Source organism: Onychostruthus taczanowskii, unplaced genomic scaffold, assembly GCF_017590055.1.
Source record: "Onychostruthus taczanowskii isolate IOZ18803 unplaced genomic scaffold, ASM1759005v1 scaffold25, whole genome shotgun sequence".
NCBI lineage: Eukaryota > Metazoa > Chordata > Aves > Passeriformes > Passeridae > Onychostruthus > Onychostruthus taczanowskii.
Window position 1 is genome coordinate 326,296 of NW_024499796.1, and position 17,952 is coordinate 344,247.

At 49.2% G+C, this 17,952-nt stretch overlaps 1 protein-coding gene across 5 annotated transcripts in view; it reads right to left on the reverse strand.

Annotated features, from left to right (window-relative positions):
* Nucleotides 1-1,327: 1,327 nt before the first annotated feature.
* The window catches only part of RABL6 (RAB, member RAS oncogene family like 6), a 53,816-nt gene continuing 37,191 nt past the window's right edge, over nt 1,328-17,952 (reverse strand). Inside the window, exons 10-16 of one of the 5 annotated variants that reach the window (XM_041406508.1) lie at nt 16,216-16,381; nt 8,919-9,137; nt 7,978-8,326; nt 5,769-5,940; nt 4,027-4,076; nt 3,823-3,886; nt 3,338-3,381 (exon numbers count right to left, since the gene is read on the reverse strand). In XM_041406508.1, the coding sequence (XP_041262442.1) occupies nt 3,380-3,381; nt 3,823-3,886; nt 4,027-4,076; nt 5,769-5,940; nt 7,978-8,326; nt 8,919-9,137; nt 16,216-16,381 (1,022 nt within the window). In that variant the 3' untranslated portion in view covers nt 3,338-3,379. Of the gene's footprint in view, nt 3,382-3,822; nt 3,887-4,026; nt 4,077-5,768; nt 5,941-6,558; nt 7,173-7,977; nt 8,327-8,918; nt 9,138-16,215; nt 16,382-17,952 lie in introns of those variants that run through there. The other 4 variants (XM_041406506.1, XM_041406509.1, XM_041406507.1 and 1 more) reach the window with 4 other exon arrangements.

The window sequence follows — 17,952 nt, forward strand, 5'->3', positions numbered from 1 at the left end:
AGCATCTGGGCCATCCTGGCCAGGAGGACACTGGGTGAGAGCAGGGCCCTTGGAGTTCTCTCCTGGCTTATCCCGAGTGCTCTGGCTCCAAGCTAGCACAGTGGAAGCCAGGGCACTTTGGTGGCCCCGGAGATCCCAGGTGGGCAGGGGAGCAGGCACTACCCTGTCCCTGATGGATGAGGCTCCCCATGCTGTGCTGGGTAAACAACCCCAGCCAAAATGTAGTGATAAATCTGCACTTTTCCCTCCTACTGCTCAAAACCCAGCCCCTGCAGCTCTGGCCAGCACTAGCTCCAAGAAACTGCAGCTCCTCAGCCTCAAGCTCTTGATTTTTTTTAATTTTTTTTTTTTTTTTTGGATGAGTGATAAAACCAAAAGCAAATACCCTGGTACCTGCAGAGATGCTTGCAGTAACTATTTATATCATTGTGATCCTGCTGAAGCTTCCCCATAATGACAGGCACGTACATACTTTTTATATTTAGCTTCTTTGAAAGGATGGCATGGGAAAGCCTGGCTCAAAAAAGGCCTATTTCCTTCTCCCCTCCCTCATGCTTGCTGGCTCTGGGTCACAGCTCACACTGTAGCTCAAACCAGTTCAGCATTCCCTGGAAAAGGGAGAAGCCCAAGCCTAAAAAGACCAGGTCGGACAGGGCTTGGAGCAACCAGGTCTAGTGAAAGGTGTCTCTGCCCATGGCAAGAGGCTGGAATGAGATGAGCTTTAGGGTCTCTTCCAACCTAAATCACTCTGGGATTGTGTGCATTATAAAAAGAGCCTTTTTGCTGCTTTTCCCTTCCACACTCCCACTTTTCCCACAGGTTGGGATTTCTCTGGCCTTGCTGCAGAAGCCAAACCATGCCACACACCCTCCTGTGGCTTGAGTGTAAGTAGAGGCAGTTTGTGCATCTGCTTTTCTCTTTTACAGTATTTTGGAGCAGAATGATCCATCTTTGCTTGTTTTTGCCTCAGCTCCTTGTGCTGACAAGCTGAAGGGAATGTGGAGGCTCCTATGGCAGCAAACCTGGCACAGGAGCCGGGCACAGCGAGGTCAGCACCTGTGTGAGCAGCAGAGCCCCCGATCCCACCCCTGAGCAGAACCCCTGCCCCCTCTACGCTGTGGGAAGCAACAGCTCGTTCAGGGCAGATGTCAGTTCTGGAGAAAGAGCTCGTGATTTTTTTATGTTCAGCTCCTTTTTTTTTGGAATGGATTTAATTCATCACCCTGTCCCATGAGGTGTGGGAGCACAGCAGCACAAGGAGGGACACACAGCTCCCAAGCCCAGGCACAGGGGCTCTGGGGTAGAAAAAGATGTGCAGAGACAAGTGTACAACAGAGCTTTATAGTCAGAATGGACTGTACCAGGGTTTTCCAAAGCAAAAATGGAACACGACCCAAAATCCTGATGGAACAGAAGCACTTTTGGGACTGCGGCAGCTGAGGCTTGAACTTCCACCTGCCTTTGCCCAGAAGGGCCGCAAACCGGTCCCGTCTCAATCTTCCTTTTCCTCCCCAGCTGTGCAAAGTTTGAACTGTCCCGTGCAATTTCCCTACAGTGCCACGTGGAATGCTCAGAGGCCAATGCTAATGGCAGACAGACCTGAACAACACACTGCTCATGCAGCAAGAAACCAGTTTGTTTTATAGGGAAATGGTTACAAGTGCATTTTGGGCACAAGAAAAAGAAAAATGGAGCAGGAAATGCCTGCTGGTCAAGACAGCTCTCGAGTGGTTAATGGATCAAAAGAACATTGCTTTATAGGGATGCAGAAGGAAACTCCAGTTTGGATTTCATGGCTGACATTTTACAACAGAAAGGGGTGAGGGAGAACAAAACCAAACCTCAAATCAACTTACAAGGAAGAGGGGAATGTAATGCACAGAACCTGGAGGAAGCTTCACCTTCTGAGCTGAGCAAGAGACCCCAGACCCAAACCAGGAGGGGTACAGAGAACTGACCAGCTCCATCAAACACAGGGACTGCTGACTGAGACACAGGTGAGTGCCAAGGGGCGGCCGTAGTGCCCATCCAACAGCTGCTGAGCAGGTACTAATCCGTAGGTTTAAGTTCAAAGCAAAAACTAAAAGACTTCCCAAACTCATGGGACAGAGGAGGCTCTCTGCTTGGGGCAGGAAAGGCAGCACACTGGCTGGCTGCAGGATGGACAGAAGCCGGAGCAGGACGGACGCTGCTGAACTGCAGTGTTGGTCCCTCTCGACACAGAGCAGCAGCCAGGGTTTACATCCTGACTGGAAAATGCCTGAGAAGCAAATGCCTTGCCATGCCAACACTGCCCTGTAGCCAATTCTGAAGCTCTGGATATCTTCATTTCCGCATGGAGTCATGTCCCTGAGAGGTCCCAGCAGCAGGGGATTCTGGAATATGCAAATTCAAGGGTGGGAAATGCAGAAAAGCACTGATTTTTCTCTCTTTCAGGTTAGCTTTGCACTTTTCATTGTTTTCCCAAACTGCATAGCAGCTTACATGTAGTGTCTGAGACACTGGGGCCACGGAAATCAATGGGCTTCATGAATTCCACCAGCAGCACCAGTGAGGGCTAATTAAGCTGCTGTGCAGAAAGGCCCTGTTCAAAGGACTTCAACAATCACACTCTCTCTCACACTGCCCCTGCGCCTGCTGCTTTAGAGAGCTGTACCATAGCATGATCTGCTTGACTTAAAGCTCATCAACTGCTGGGTGAAGCAATGGCCAATATAATCTTTCTCCTTAAAAAAATAGGAAGGAAAGAAGTTAAAGACTTGAGACAGTCAAGCATGATGTGTTCATGCAGCATGTTCTGTTGCACTCCTCTTAACAAGACAGGAATTTCAGGTGTGCAGGAGCGGAATGCAGCAGGGGCGGAGCAGGAGGCAGGTCCCCTTGCCCCACAGCCTGCCAGTGACCTGATGGGGCATCTCTGCAAGGAGAAAAACTGACAGCCTGGCAGCAGGCCTGGGAGCCATGCCCTGAACCTTCCCCTGGCTCACGTACATCTCAGCTTGCTTTTCTTTGTGTAACGATGCACCAGAGCAGCACACACAGATGTAAAGCTTTTGTTTTGCTCATTCTGGTTTGAGAGACCATACAGTGAAGGGCCAAAGCTTTACATATCTGTGCCTGTCCTGGGGTGACTCATCAGAGAAGATGGAGACAGCCATGGTGCAGAGTCCACTTGCAGCCAAACTATAGCTCCTCGTAGTCCCCCCCGCCCCGTGGTTTGCTCATGCCAGCTCCTCCTCCGCCAAGAAAAGCCTCAAGTTCATCTATCTCGCTGCTTTTCTCCTTGCTCTTCTTTTTCTTTTTCTTTTTCTCCTCTTTGCTCTCCTCCTTCTCTTTGCTCTTCTTGTGTTTGCTCTTCTTTTTCACTGACTTGTCCTCTTCCTGCAAAACGAGAACATTTTTATTAGCAAATGCTCTGAGAGTGCCAGTGACCCAAGATGTACTGCCCTGACACCTGACTCTGAAGAATGGTTGGGTTGGAAAGCACCTAGTCCAACCGCTGTGCCATGGGCAGGGATGTCTTCAATGGAATTAGGGACCTTATTCAGGTTGAAGCACTGAAGACCCTTCTGTAAGTCTGGACAAAAAAGGAGACAGACCATTTGGGTTATACAGGGCACTGGTCTTTCTGACAGTTTGTGCCCAACAATACCACGGTACTGGACAGGCTTAAATGGCACAGACAAAGCCTCCTGCAGGCTTCCTTCAGTATCCACTAGATGTATGTTGTGGGCACCCCTCTGCTTGAAAATCATGGTGTTATGAACACACAGTCCAGCACAGAGGCACTGCTCTTCCTCATCCTGTATTTTACAAACTCACACATTCCCTTTTCAAAATTCAACTGCTCTACAAGCTCGCTTTGAAGTTCAGTGGTCTGCAGAGCCTAGGAGGCACAGATCAGAGGTGCAGGATGTGAGCATGGAAGGGAGTCCACCAAGTCCCTTTCCCAAGGAGGAAACCACGGAAGGCCATGTCTGTTCTTGGCAGGTGGGTAACACGGCAGATCTGTTTTATTAATAGTACCTCTTTGCTTTTCTTTTTCTTCTTCTTTTTCTCCTTAGAAGCTTGTTTATCTGTTAAAACAAACAAACAAAAAACCCAAAACTAAACCCCAGAAATGTGTTTAATTTAAATGGTAAGAGCTGTAGTTCTGCCCTGGCCCCATTTCTGAGAACAAAATGCTCCATCGTGGGCATCCATGGGCAAAGGAAAGGCCAGCACCCCAGGCCAAACTGTGCCCTTTTGGGAATCAACACAGGCTCCAGCACTCACACCCTGACTCAACCACATCTGTCTCGTTTAATTGTGAGCATTATATGATCTGTGTGATCAACACTAGAAACACATCTAGAGACTAGCTCTACAAACTGGCCCAAAGGCCAAACTTGGGACTGGATTGTTATTTCCAGAAATGAAGAAGAGCTCTTGGGAACAGTTCCCCTCTGATGGAAATCCTCCCAGGCATCTTCTCCGAGGACGACTGAGGATACGGTATCAGCAGATGGGACACCCTGGCAGGCCAGCATTCACTGCTGCTCACACTGTGTGTGGAAATTACGTCCCCAAAGCATCCCTGCTGCACCCCTGCTCTACATGGGTGAATACTTTCACACTACCAAACAAGTCCCAGAGTCCATCCCTGTCACATCTGTCAGATATGACTATGGCTGGTGACCTTGTTGCTGTGTGTCCACTGCCTTTGCACAAAACCTCACTGAACGGAGGAGTACCTGCTTGGCTGCTTCACAACAGGCTTCACAGCAGCACCACGTTTCACATGTGCTGTTTGACTGTCACTCTTACCTACACATGCATTTTTCCTCAGCTGACGTGTAAATGCAGCCATGGAGAAGCCCAATTGCCAGTCAAGCTCCAATCACTGACGACCGAGAGATGGTTTTATATTTATCACCAAAAGAGGAGACAGGAGGAACCCACATTTAATTATTTAAGAATCTAAACTGAAGTTAAATTATTGACCTGGGCCTCTGCAGATGCACTTACAGCTATTTCAAGCTCTGCTGTTCAGCAGCTCAGAGTGACAAGCTGATGGAACCATGGCAGCCTGTGACACCTTCCTCACAATTTTGGAACAGCTATTCAAGGAGCACTCTCTGGTGCTGCTCACAGCTTTTTTCCTTCCTTAAATCTTTAACTTCCCATCTTTCATGCTGACATTGGGGCAGGTCTACAGGAAGTCGCTTTGCAGTAGTGCCTAGACAGCAGGAATTATTTGCATGAGTAGGATTTGTTTCCCCAGGGAATGGGGGGGGAGGGGGGGCGGTGTGCAAAAAATAAAGCCTGAGGAATGCTTAGGTTGTGATTAGGGCCCCACCCCATCTTTCCCAAAAACAGAAGATGAAATTGGCAAGGTATGTCAGAGTATTTTGTTCAAGTTGATCCATATTCTCGAGGGGGTGGACACTGCAGTGCAATGCTGAACACCACTTCCCAAGCACACAGGGCTAAGCAGGAAGACTTACACAGCAGCAGCTTGTGAAAGATGTGCTTCTGCTTGCAGCTGGGACAAAAATAACCCATGACTGGTGCCAGGGACAAGCCAAGTTCTCATCCTCATGGGGAAAAACTTAAAAGCTATTTATGCTGTGTTAAACCAGATTACAGCCTCACACAGGGCACTGCATGAAGTTAGAGGGTATTTTATTTAGTGCAAATGCGTTTGCTGACACCCTGGAAAGACTTTGGAAAAACCAGATGCCTGACAAACAAAAGCAGCAAGAGTGGAAATAAGGTGTGAGCTTTACCTTCCTCGCTGCTCTCCTTGGGACCAGCTTCTTCCAAACCCAAGCCAAAGAGATCTGAGTCATTCTTCAGTTTAAAGGAGGGGACTGTTGATTTCACAGGCTGGGGTGGCTTTGCCAGTGAGGTATCATCATCAGATATTTCAGAGAGATCTTCCCGCACTGGGAATTCATTCTAGAGAGAAGCAAAGGCAGACAACACCGACAAATGCTTCAACCAAAATCTCTAACCATTCTGCATACAAAAATGTCAGATGTCAGCAGGTGGGGAGGAGGGAAGGAAATGCCATTGAACTGAGCTGTTATTGCCTGGAAATCAATGTCCTCTATCTCATGAGCTCTAATTTTTGCCTTGGTAAAATGCCTTAGTTGCATTGGCACTGGCAAGGCTGTTCTGAGAACTTTGCACTGGGGCTGCTGAAATCAAATTCCCAATAGAAAGGGATTAAATAAGACCTTCAACTCTGTTAGCTCACCAGCATCAGCTTCCTCCTGCCCTGGGGAGGCACCTCTGTTATAATAGACTGAAAACTCCCCTCCAGCCCTGAGCGACAAATGCTTTCTGCAGTGCAGCTCTGTGGGTCTCAGGTACCAGAGGCAGCAGGGCTGAGGAAGCAGAGTGTGTCTGCAGAATAATTCCCTTCATCAAGCCAAAAGGGAATGTGCTCCCAGGGCAAATCTGCCCCTTCAGCATGGGCTAAAGCCCAGGATGCTGCAGAGCCTGGAAATTACCCCAAACTCCCCAGTCTCTGCATGATGGAAATGGAAAATCATTTTAATGATCTTCTGATACCTGCCAACTCATCCTCTTCAGAATCTGTCATCCAACCTTTCCTTGTATTTTTGTACACGGGTGGAAAACAGCTCCGCTGTGCTGCTGGTCAGGCAGTGCCCCCACCCTGCTTGTACTGGTTTGCCTGACCAGTACACCCTGCAGTAGGAAAGCATTCACATGCTATGGAGCATTCCCTGGGTCAGGCATTCCTTGACACTGCTGCTCTCCCATCAATCCCTTCTCCCTGCAGCATGCAAGAGATGGAAACTTGCTCCAAATTATTTTGGTTTCATATGAAATTGTCAAGAAAAGCAGGAAGTTAAGAAGCAAAATGAGTAAAAAATTACTTAATAAACAGCATGACACGTGAGTAAGGTCAAAGAAACTGGGACAACAGCCCTTTCAACAGGATTCCAGAATGATGCCAACAGAGGGAAACCTTCTGAACACCAGCAAACCCAGACATCAGGACAACCCTGAACAGCCACTGCCCATCCCAAACCACTGCTAGCAGTTTCCAGAGATTGCTCTGCAGGCTGTGAGTAGAGGTCACCAAGTTCAGAGATATCTCAAGCCATGCAGCAAGTTCTGACCAGTTCAGAGAAGAGGTGCAGGACAAGTGTCTTCTCCACCTGTAATACAGGGTAGGTGTGAGGGGACTCCTGGTGTATTTGTTTTACACCTGCTGGCACGTGTTAAATGTCACAGACCTTACAGCTACCTCTGCTGTCCTGGAAAGTCCTTCCCAAGCAGACCTTCATTCTTCCCTTTAAGCTTTGCCAAGCAGATTTTGTGATGGCCTTTTTATTGCTGGATTGAGTGCAAAGAGCTCACTCTTTCTGGCAGAGACACCTTTCTGCATGTTAAACTTCACGTGAAAACCCAGCAGCTTTGCATTTCGTACCTCCCACACTGCTGGACTGGCTAAGAGCAAACAGTAAAACACCCAAGCACAAACCTTGTTTGTGGTGGTAAACACAAACCTCATGTCAGGGAAGGTCTACGCTGGATATTAGGAAAAGGTTCTTCCCCCAGAGGGTGCTGGCACTGCCCAGGCTCCCCAGGGAATGGGCACGGCCCCGAGGCTGCCAGAGCTCCAGGAGCCTTTGGACAGCGCTGCCAGGGATGCCCAGGGTGGGGTTGCTGGGGGGTCTGGGCAGGGACAGGAGCTGAACTTAATGATTCTTCTGGGTCCCTTCCAACTCAGGATATTCTATGGATCTGTGATTCTATGGGGTTCTTGCTGCCAGGTGGCTTCCATACTCAGAGCATTACTGGGTTTGTGCTCACATCAAACTCTGCAGGTTGCTTAGCACCTGCCTTGCTGCAACTGCTGCTGAGGGAGGGCAGATCAGATGAAGGCTGTGCTCAGGGCAATGCCTCAACCCTTCCACCTCAGCTTGGCACAGCTCACAGCAACATGGGCTTGTTATTTACCATCTTTTTCTTCTGGCTGTCAGAATCTTCACTTTCAAAGTCTGGGTCATCCATAACGAATGAGAGCATCTGAGTAGCTATTGGTCCCTCTTGGTCACTGTCAGACTCCTCAGGCTTCTCCTCTTTGACAACTTTCTGCTTGGAAGCAAGTCCTTTGCTTTGGGCAGTGGCCTTTGAGGCCTGGGCTGCTGCTGTGGGGGCAGCAGCAGGAGCTGCCAGGCTTGTGTTGCCCTTGCTGCTGTTGTTTCGTTCAGACCCAGAACGGGGAGGTAAACTGTCAGGAGGCTTCGGGTCAGTTGCTTTGGTCAAAATTGCCTCACTCTGGGGTTTCATAGAATTTCTGGAAGACCTGAGAAGAAACAAGTTGTCAGAGCCTGTCCACCCTATTCTGTGGAGCAAGGCACAGTTAACAGCTGAGCCTGCCTGAGGGCTGCATCATGCGTCCCACTGGGAAAGGCAGTGCATCCTATAGGGCTGTGGGGTCACATCACATGCACCACTCAGGCTGAGGGTAACCCTTGTGCCCTAATCCTAACCCTCCCCCCACAGGATGTGGTATGTGGAGAACATCATTGTTCCCCAGCACAGGGTATGGTGAGTGACTCCACTCCCTTCTCCCAAGTCCCAAGACTTCACTCCTCTCTCCTCCCCACAACACCACAAACAGCCGCTCTGGTGCTTAGTTCCAGGCTCTTGCTCAAATTTGAGGAAAAGCATGCAGAACTGCCCCAGTGGCACAGGAGTGCAGTGCTCCAAGGCACAGGGTAGGACACACCACACACAGCAGTTACACCTACAGTAACTACAGTTCCAGCCCACAGCTGAAGAACAGGCAGACAGAGACAACAAGACTTCCCAGAGACCACACACAGTCAGTGGCAACGTGGAGGAGAGATCCAGGCTTGCCTGCACAACCCCACACTTCAGTCTAAGCTCTGTACCTTTTTTTTTCCTGCTCTGTGTTTTTGTCTCCATCAGATATGAGGACGACCTTAGAGTCCTTCACCTCTTCCTCTTCCTCCTCCTCACTGGAGAGGGTGATGTTCTTGCTCGGCACCCGTTCTGCTGCCAGCACTGGTCCGCTGGGGATTTTGTCATCCAGATCCAGGTCGTCTTGGAAACCTGCCACCATGGGGTTCCCTCCAGGCGCCTCTCCATCACTGCAACACAGAGAGTGATCAGACACAGCATCCCAGGAGGTGCTGGACAGACCTGCCTCCCCCTGCACAAAGACTGGGACTGGCCTGGCTTGTACAGCCAACTTCCAGGGACACATCCCCAGCCAGGGGCAGCTGATGATTAAAGGGGCTGGAGCATCTCTGCTCTGGAGATAGGCTGAAAATGGGAATAGTCGGCCTGGAGAAGAGAAGGCTCTGGGGAGGTGTGAGAGCCCCTTCCAGGGCCTAAAGGGGCTCCAATGCAGCTGGAAAGGGAATTTGTTCAATGGTAAGGAGGGACAGGATGAGGAGAATGGCTTTAAGCTGAAGGAGGGCAGGGTTAGGATATTGGGAAGGAATTATTCCCTGTGAGGGTGGGGAGGCCCTGGCACAGGGTGCCCAGAGAAGCTGTGGTCGCCCTTGGATCCCTGGAAGTGTCCAAGGCCAGGCTGGACGGAGCTTGCTTGGAGTAACCTGGGATAGTGGAAGGTGTCCCTGCCCATGGCAGGGGCTGGAATGGGATGGTCTTTAAGGTCCCTTCCAACACAAACCAGCTGGTGATTTTGTGTGCTTCCAGCCTTCCCTTGCCACTGCCCAGCTCAGGCTGGACCTGCTCCCTGCAGGCTGCAGCAGTGGCAGGACCACCGCACCAAAAGGGCCACAGCAGGATGTGTCACAGAGCAGCTGCTGCCCCTCAAGCTCGAAATGAGTGCCTGGAGAAGATGAGCCTCAGAGGTACAGAGAAGCTTGTTGCCACAGCTTCATCAGAACACAGAGCTCCATCCACCATGCAGGGATCAGTCAGTCAAACTATGGGAACTGCCTGTCTTCATCCCCACCTCCTGTAATTAAACCTGATCATACACTGTCACTGCTATGGGAGTTCACTGGCAGCTATTAGCTTCCTGGAACAATTTCTATTTCTGCAGTGCTCCCTGAAGCAGGCAGATACACAGACACCATAGCCAAGCTTTAACATTGCCCAAATTAAATTAACCTAAGGACACACCGTCAGAGCTGGGAGTCTGTCAGCCTCCCATGATGTAGCACAGTTCTGTGTCAAAGGCAGCAGCTTGAGAGAGCTTTGCAGCTGAAATCGAGGATTCTTGTCTGAATGTCCCTAGGACTCAATTTTAACACTTTCTGAAAAATGTGCTCATGTCAGGAATATAGGTATTTTCCCCAGGCTCAGCTGATGAGCTTCTGCAATCACCTTTCCTTGTTCTATTTGTTTCATCCACAAGAGATAACCAGCTCCTTCCTGATAACCCCACATGTAAGTCTCTGCCCTTTTAATAATGCCACCTGGATGGTACAAGCACAACCTTCTTTTTATATAGAGATAAAAACCATATTATACCTTGAGATTAGATTGTACAGACATAAACAAAACCCTAAAATCCTTTAACTGGAAGTAAGTGGTGTTCCCAGCACAGGACAAGCACTGGAAGACAGTGGAGTATGCTGTGCTGGTGAGATGAGAAATACCCTAAACACAGTTGGGATGATGGCAACTGTGCACTCTGGCTCCTCTATGTGGCTGGGTACTGCTTGACAAGATAGTTTTAAAGAGTTAATACATCTGCCAACAGACAATGGAGTTGTTTGTGACAATGGGACACCAGTGATCACAACCAGTGCTTGTCTGGGCTGGAGTGCTAAGACCAGGACCAGGCCCATGCACTTGGCGTGGATCCCTCTGCTCTAAGGACCTGCTCTCAGTGCCCTACTGTGCAGGGCCAGGCTGCTGAAGAGCCCCTTCATCACTAACACTGCTGCTCTCACACCATGCCAGGATAGAGGCACTCAGCCCAGCCACACAAAGGAGAGGAAAACTGGTGCCCAAGCAGCCCCCAAAGCTGGAGGAATGACAAGTGAGTGATTCCTGAGGTTTTCAAAGCACTGGCAGGGTTTTCTCTTGAAATGCACTGAAAAGAAAATGGAATTGCATCCTAGAAATGGCATGATATTATTCTGAACTAGACACACTGCCTTTCTTCAACACACCACTGCACTATTAGGCACAGGGGTTTTAAGAGATTGCTGCCACTGCCCTTCCACACTCCACACAGACCTGCAGCATTTCCAGCTGTCCCAGTCCGAATGGGTGTACACCCTGATGTGTACATCCCCTCACCAAAGTGGGTCACGTCCTTCCACAGTGAGAACCCTGCCTCCATCTCCAGCCAACACAGATCGCTGAGCGACAGCGTAAGAGCAGAGCAGTGGAGTGAATATACATCAGGAAAATCACTGCTTCAGTATAAACAGGCTCTGACAAGGCAAAACTAGCATCAGCTTGTGGTCCTGAGCTTCCAGCTGGAAGGAAGGCAAAGCATGCAAACCCAAGCACATTGCACCACTCCCTTCAGCCCTTGAAGCACTGCCAAGCTGGCATGAACACTGAGCTAGCGTGTCTGCAGGTGCAGGTACCCCCCCAAAAATGATGCTGCTCACTGAGGTCTGCTCTGAGCTAGTGACCACGGAGCCTGCTGGGGTGTCCTCTATGAGCCTCCAATGCATCACAGATTGGCTGCTGGGGAGGAAACAAACCCTGATGCAACCTGTGCTCACAGCCTCAAACCTGGCTGGGCCGTGTTCCCACAGCCCTGGGAGCTCAAGGGCTCCTTTTGTGGGGCTAAAGAAAGAGAAAAAACCCAAGCTCTAATAAAGCAGGTAAGCTGATGGAATCTCATGCTACAGGATGAGCCTGTGTGGCTGTTCTAAGATGTGCTGGTCTTCCACTGTGAACCTTCCCTCCCCTGGGCTAGCACAGCTGGGCATCACGGAATCCAGAACAGATCCACAAAAGCAAAGAACCACTTCAAAGCCCTTCAGATGTAAAGACACAGACATCTAATCCACGTTTAAGATAAATGCCTAAGGATGCAGAAAAGAAAGATCAGGAACACTGTCAGGTAAAGCATAAACTGGCTTTCAGACACCTTCAGCCCCGCCAGGGACCCAGGCTGCCTGACCCAGCAGGAGCCAAAGGCGAGATGCTTTGGAGCCAGATTAGGTCCTCTGGTGCACTCACATCCATGCTGGCTCAGGACACCAGGTTAAAGAGCAGCAAATGAAGTTCTGAAACAGCAAATTGGGAGACTGAAACACCTTCCTAATTAAGTGGTAAAGAAACTGATTCTGGGAGTTCTCTACTACATGTCAGAGAACCACAACATGCCACTGAACAAAACCCAGGACGCCACTGCAGCCTGGGGCATGCCAAGCTGAACAAGGGGCCCCTGCTGCCAAGAAGGCCAATGCTGTCCTGGTCTTCATGAGGCAAAGCACTGCCAACAGGCCAGGGAGGAGATGCTGCCCCTCTGCTCTGCACTGGTGAGGCCACAGCTGGAGTCCAGTGCACAGCAAAGACAGAGTGAATCCAGTGAAGGGCCATGAGGATGATGAACTGACTGGAGCATTGCTCACATGAGGAAAGGCTCTCCCACATGAAAGCCAGGACTGCTCAGCCTGGAGAAGGCTGGAGGGGACCTTATAAAGGTACTTAAACAGCTGAAGGAGGTACAAAGAAAACGGAAACAGGCTCTTTTTGGTGCTGCCCAGTGCCAGGACAAAAGGCAAGGGACACAAACTGTAACTCAGGAGGTTCCCCACAAACAAGCAAACACTTTTTCCACTGAGCGCATGCCTGAGCACTGGCATGGGTTGCCAGAGAGGTTGTGGATTCTCTGGAGATATTCAAAACCCATCTGGAAACGGTTCTGGGAAACCAGTTCTGAGTGGCCCAGGATGAGGGGGAGGTTGAGCTGGACGGCCCCCAAGCTGCCCTCCAACCCTGTGAATGTACCTCAGTACACCGAGGTGTTCTTGGAGCTCCCTGCAGGACTCCTGCTTAGTCACCAAAGCAATTCCTCTTTGGTAGGAGAAATAACTTCACAAATTCTCAAAACCTGGCCCATTCTTCTGCCACATCTTCAATGACACTTCAGTCTCGGAGCTTACCCTTGGCTACAGCACACCCAGGCATGCTAGTGAGCTCTGCAAGATCAACACTCAGGTATCTGCTTCAAAATGAGCATGAGACCTGAATGCATCTTGCTGGGACATTCTCAGGCCTTGTTCTTCACTCAGATACAGGGGAAAAGCAGCTTCCACAATTCTATTTTCTAAAACAAATAAAATCTCCCCAAGGTTTGAGTGATTTCACAGATCTGTGTTCTTTAGGTCAGAGATAAATTTCTGCAGCAGATTTTATGGGAATTACAACCACCTCCTCACTGCAGCAGAAGCTGATTATGGAGGACAGTGCTTACAGAACTGGAATGTTGCTCCTAGCTACTGTGGGGCTGTAACTGACATCCTGAAAGAAAACACTTCTTGAAGGTGATGGTCAGAATCACATCTGCATCTCTGAATTTCTGGACACCTGGCTTATTCTAGTAGGCCCTTTTTGGCAAGAAACAGAATGGAAAATTGCCAGACCACAGAGAAAACTGCATGATATAGAAGAAACCAGAGCAAGCCATGGATACCAGGTTGCAGAGGAGTAACGAGCATGTGAATTTGCAGGGATGTGCTGCAAGGTCTTCTCCCAGGGAAACAGAGCTGTTGTGACTGCACTGGGTATCACTGTGAGCAAAGGAGGAACTCTAAACAAAGGAGCAGGGTTCTTGCACCCCTATCCGACACAGTTGATTTTTTATAGAGTTTAACACTTATTTGCTTCCACTGACTGACACTCTGGAGCAGAGAAACCTTTGTGAAGGATCAGCCTCCCACCCACAGTAGAACTGCAGCTCCAGAGCTCTGAGGGCATCTCAGGACCCAGTCCCTCAGAAGGTGAGGCTTGGTTCTTCTGACAATTCCTTGTTAAACCCAGAAAAAGATCTCAGCTCTGCCACAGCAGTGAGCAAGACGCTTTGTAGGCCAGCATGCTGCCAGCAACCACCACTTTTTTCTTGCCTTTTTTTTTTTAGTTTTGATAGAACATCCACGTGTTCTGCCATCACAAGGGATGATGACTCAGGCTGACCTGCATTACACAGGCATTGAGCCTCACAAACAGCACTGATCTGAAGTTGCTGTGGATGAAGTAGAGAACAATGCGTCATGACAAGGATGTCAAAAGAGACAGAATCCACCACATTCACAGATGAGCAGTGTCCATGCTTAATTAGTCCCCTGGTTAATCCAGGGTTGATGACAAGAGGCAGCAGGCAAGGAATATTCTGAGCAAAGGGATACAGAGCCTGAGAGTACGCTTAGGCCACCTCTTAAGAGACAGTCTGCTTTCACACGGCTCGCTGCACATCCTCTTGTCTGAGCAGCTCAGTATACACAATCCCCTTTTTTGGTTAAAAAACATCAAAGCCAGGAAAAGAAAAAAAAAGGGGGGAAAAAGTGAAAATTAGCTTATGATATAAGCACAGCTCTGCCATTTTGAGGAAATAATTATAGAATCACAGACTGGTTTGGGTTGGAAGGTTTCGGGTTGTTAAAGCTCAGCTTGTTCCAACCCCCTGCACTGAGCAGGGACATTTTCAACTGGATCAGGTTGCTCAGAGCCCCATCCAGCTGGACTGGGAATGTTTCCAGGGATGAGGCATCCACCACTTCTCTGGGCAACGTGTGCCAGGGCCTCACCACTCTTGCTGTAAAATCCTTCTTCCTTATACCTAGTCTGAATCTCCCCTCTTTTAGTTTAAAACCACAATTTCTTGTCCTATTGCAATAGGCCCTGCTTATACCTGTCCTCATCTTCCCTTAAATACTGAGAGGCCGCAATAACATCTCCCTAGAGCCTTGTCTGCTCCACATGAACACCCCCAGCTCCCCCAGCCTGGCTCCAGAGCAGAGGGGCTCCAGGCCTTGGAGCATCTCCACGGCCTCCTCCGGACTCTCTACAGCAGCTCTACATCCTCCTCATGCTAGCCCTCAGGGCTAGAAGCAGCTCTGCAGGTGGGGTCTCACCTGAGCAGGGCAGAACTCCCTCTCCCCTGCTGCTCATGCTGGGGATCAGCCCAGGGCATGGGGGGTTTCAGGGCTGGGGCAGGTCCAGCTCTCACCCACCAGCACCCCCAAGTCCTTCTCCCTAGGGCTGCACTCATTCCCTTCACCCTCCAGCCTGGACTGATCCCAGAGGTTGCCTCAACCCAGGTACAGCAACTGGAGCCTGGCCTTGGTGAACCTCATGAGGCTCTCATGGGCCACTTCTCATGTTTTCCAGGTTCTGGACGACATCCCATTATTCAGGAGTATCACTCACACTACACAGCCTGGTGTTACTGATAAACCTGATGAGGGTGTCCTCAATCCCCCTGTTTCATGGATGAAGTCCATGTCTCAGCACAGATCCTGAGGGACACCACCCATCTTCAACTGGACATTGAGCCATAGATCACTACTCTCTGGATGTGAATACCCAACCTGTCCCCCCATCTTCCATCAAATCTGTGTCTCTCCATTTAGTGAGAAAATTCTGGGAAGAAACACTAGACACAGAGAAAAAGAAAGGCACCCCCTAAGAATTTTTTTGATTCTGCAGGCAACCATGCAGTGACACTCCCAAAGGAACATGACTTTCTCCATCCTTCTTTCCAGAATCCCACAGAGCTATAGAGTGCTCCCAAGCGTCATCCACCAAACCCCAAACCCCTTTATAGTGCCTCAGTAATGACATTACCAAGTCACAGAGGACTTTGGTCACACTTTGTGCCTCTGCAGGAGGAAAATATTCATTAAGCAAAACACAGTATCTCTGCAAAGTGCACTATGTTCTAGAAGGAAAATATCTCAAATTATTCAGTGTGTTCGGCCAGAAGGAAAATCCCTTCCTGACCCAAAGGGCCCAGTGGTTTAATGTGAGCACAAAGCAAATCAGCAACACCAGGAAGGTGATAATCTGCTTTTCATGACGTTCTTCCTTCCAAGGGAGCAGTGTGTGTCACTAAACGGGAAACAGTGAATGCTACGACTGACCATAGCACAGCCAGAAAGCCTCTGGGGCAGCTAACTGCTCTGGGATCACTGAACGGTTGCACCATGTCAGCCAGGCTGCACATCCAGGTGTGCCCCTGCTGAGGACCTGCCCTCTCTGCTGCCACCCTCCTTTCCTTACCTTTCACTATCCACACGGTGTTTGGCCTGTGGTTTCCCTTTGTCTTTCTGTGGCGCTGGGTCTTCCAGAAAGCTGTGGTCCAGGCTGTCCTCAGGAACAAAGTCCTCCACGCTCTGTACCTTGGCAGGGGCTGCAGGGTTGGGGGGAGGAGTGGCAGCAGCAGGATCTGCATTAGCGACAGGAGTTGTAAAACACTGGTGTCACCACAAGCAAGACAGAAATTGGCTTTTTCCAGATCTGTGCTGCCCAGGGTGGCAGCAGCCACGAGGCAGGACCCTGGCTCCACAGCGAGGGAAGAGGAAGGTTATGAACAGGATATAAAACAGCCCAGAGTCTGACATGAAGGCATTCACAGATCGTGGCTGCTGTGGTTTAGAATGCACCAGGCTGACCCACGCTTTTAGATGGACTGAAAACCTCCCTGGCAAGGGCTGGCTCTGCTCTCCAGGGAATGCTGTGACTGTACCACAGGTTTTATTACACCTGTGCTATGTGCACTGCTCCTGGGGGATGTCCCTTCACAATTCTCTTATTTTTTCCAGACTGTTCAGTTCACCCTCTCCTAGCCTCTTGCTTTTTCCAGCTGTAACTGTCCAAGGCAGAATTGTTCACATTGTGCTTTTAGATGTTTTGTGTAAACAAAAGCTCAAGAGCTACCTCAAATAGAGAGTGACTTTAATACAGTTTATTTGTAGAAACACCTTTACCCATCTTCAAGGTTATCAGGATGAAAACTCATGAAATTAGCATAACCAAGAAGCCTGAAGTGATTAACCTTTCCAGAATTTACAATACTCAAATGTTTTTCCTCTGCTCATGCTGCACCTCACATCGAGACTTTTCTTTTGGGTAAAACAAGACTTGTGCCTTTTTTTTCTAGATTTTGCTTTCCTTAGCACAACTTTCATATCACTTCTGCATATCAACAGTACCACTAATGCCCCAGAGTAGCAATGGTGTAAGCTAAATCACAGACAAAAGAATTACTACTCAAAGACTTCAAGAGAAATCCTAAATAGTATCTCCCAAAAAAACCAAGTATTACTTTGTAACAATGATTTTTTAGCTGCTTTCCAGTGAATTGGTGCCTGGGTACATTCCAGTGGAGGTGCAGGCCCTTGGCACACCACTGAAACCTTGCAACACCGACAAATCAGCTCTTCCTGGCTGCCTTTTGCAACTGCCCCTAAGCATTCCGAGATATCAGGGCTGAAAGTCACAAGCCCAAAACAGCTGTCAAGCTAAGAAGGAGTTAAAGAAAAAGTGAAGAAACACCCCAAACCCAATCACTGTAACACCGGTAGTAGACCACCTGTCTTTTTTTCTACAGATCAAAATGATAAAGGTTATTTTTTATCGACAAGGAATTTATAACATCTCCTCCCCTCTTTGGATTTTGTTTTGTTTTCTCTGGGTAGGAAGAGTCATAAACAAACCAAAATGGGTGCATTGTGTCATCTCTGGGAAGAGGCACAGGATGCAGAACATTGTGTGCAGATCTAAAACCAGACCATTTCAACATCTGAAATTGCAACCTGTGTCTCAGGAGCACTGTGAGCCAGTGTGAGAAGGAAGGCATTTCCAAAGGGTGACTCAAACCATGTCATGATTTTTAGGAAGTGCCAGCTCTGCAGCTCCAGTGGGCTCTGCAAACAAATTGAATGTGACAGGCAAATTACGGTCCAGATCAGTAAAATTACATGCAACAAACCCTTGATGCTTCTGCCTGGCACTCCG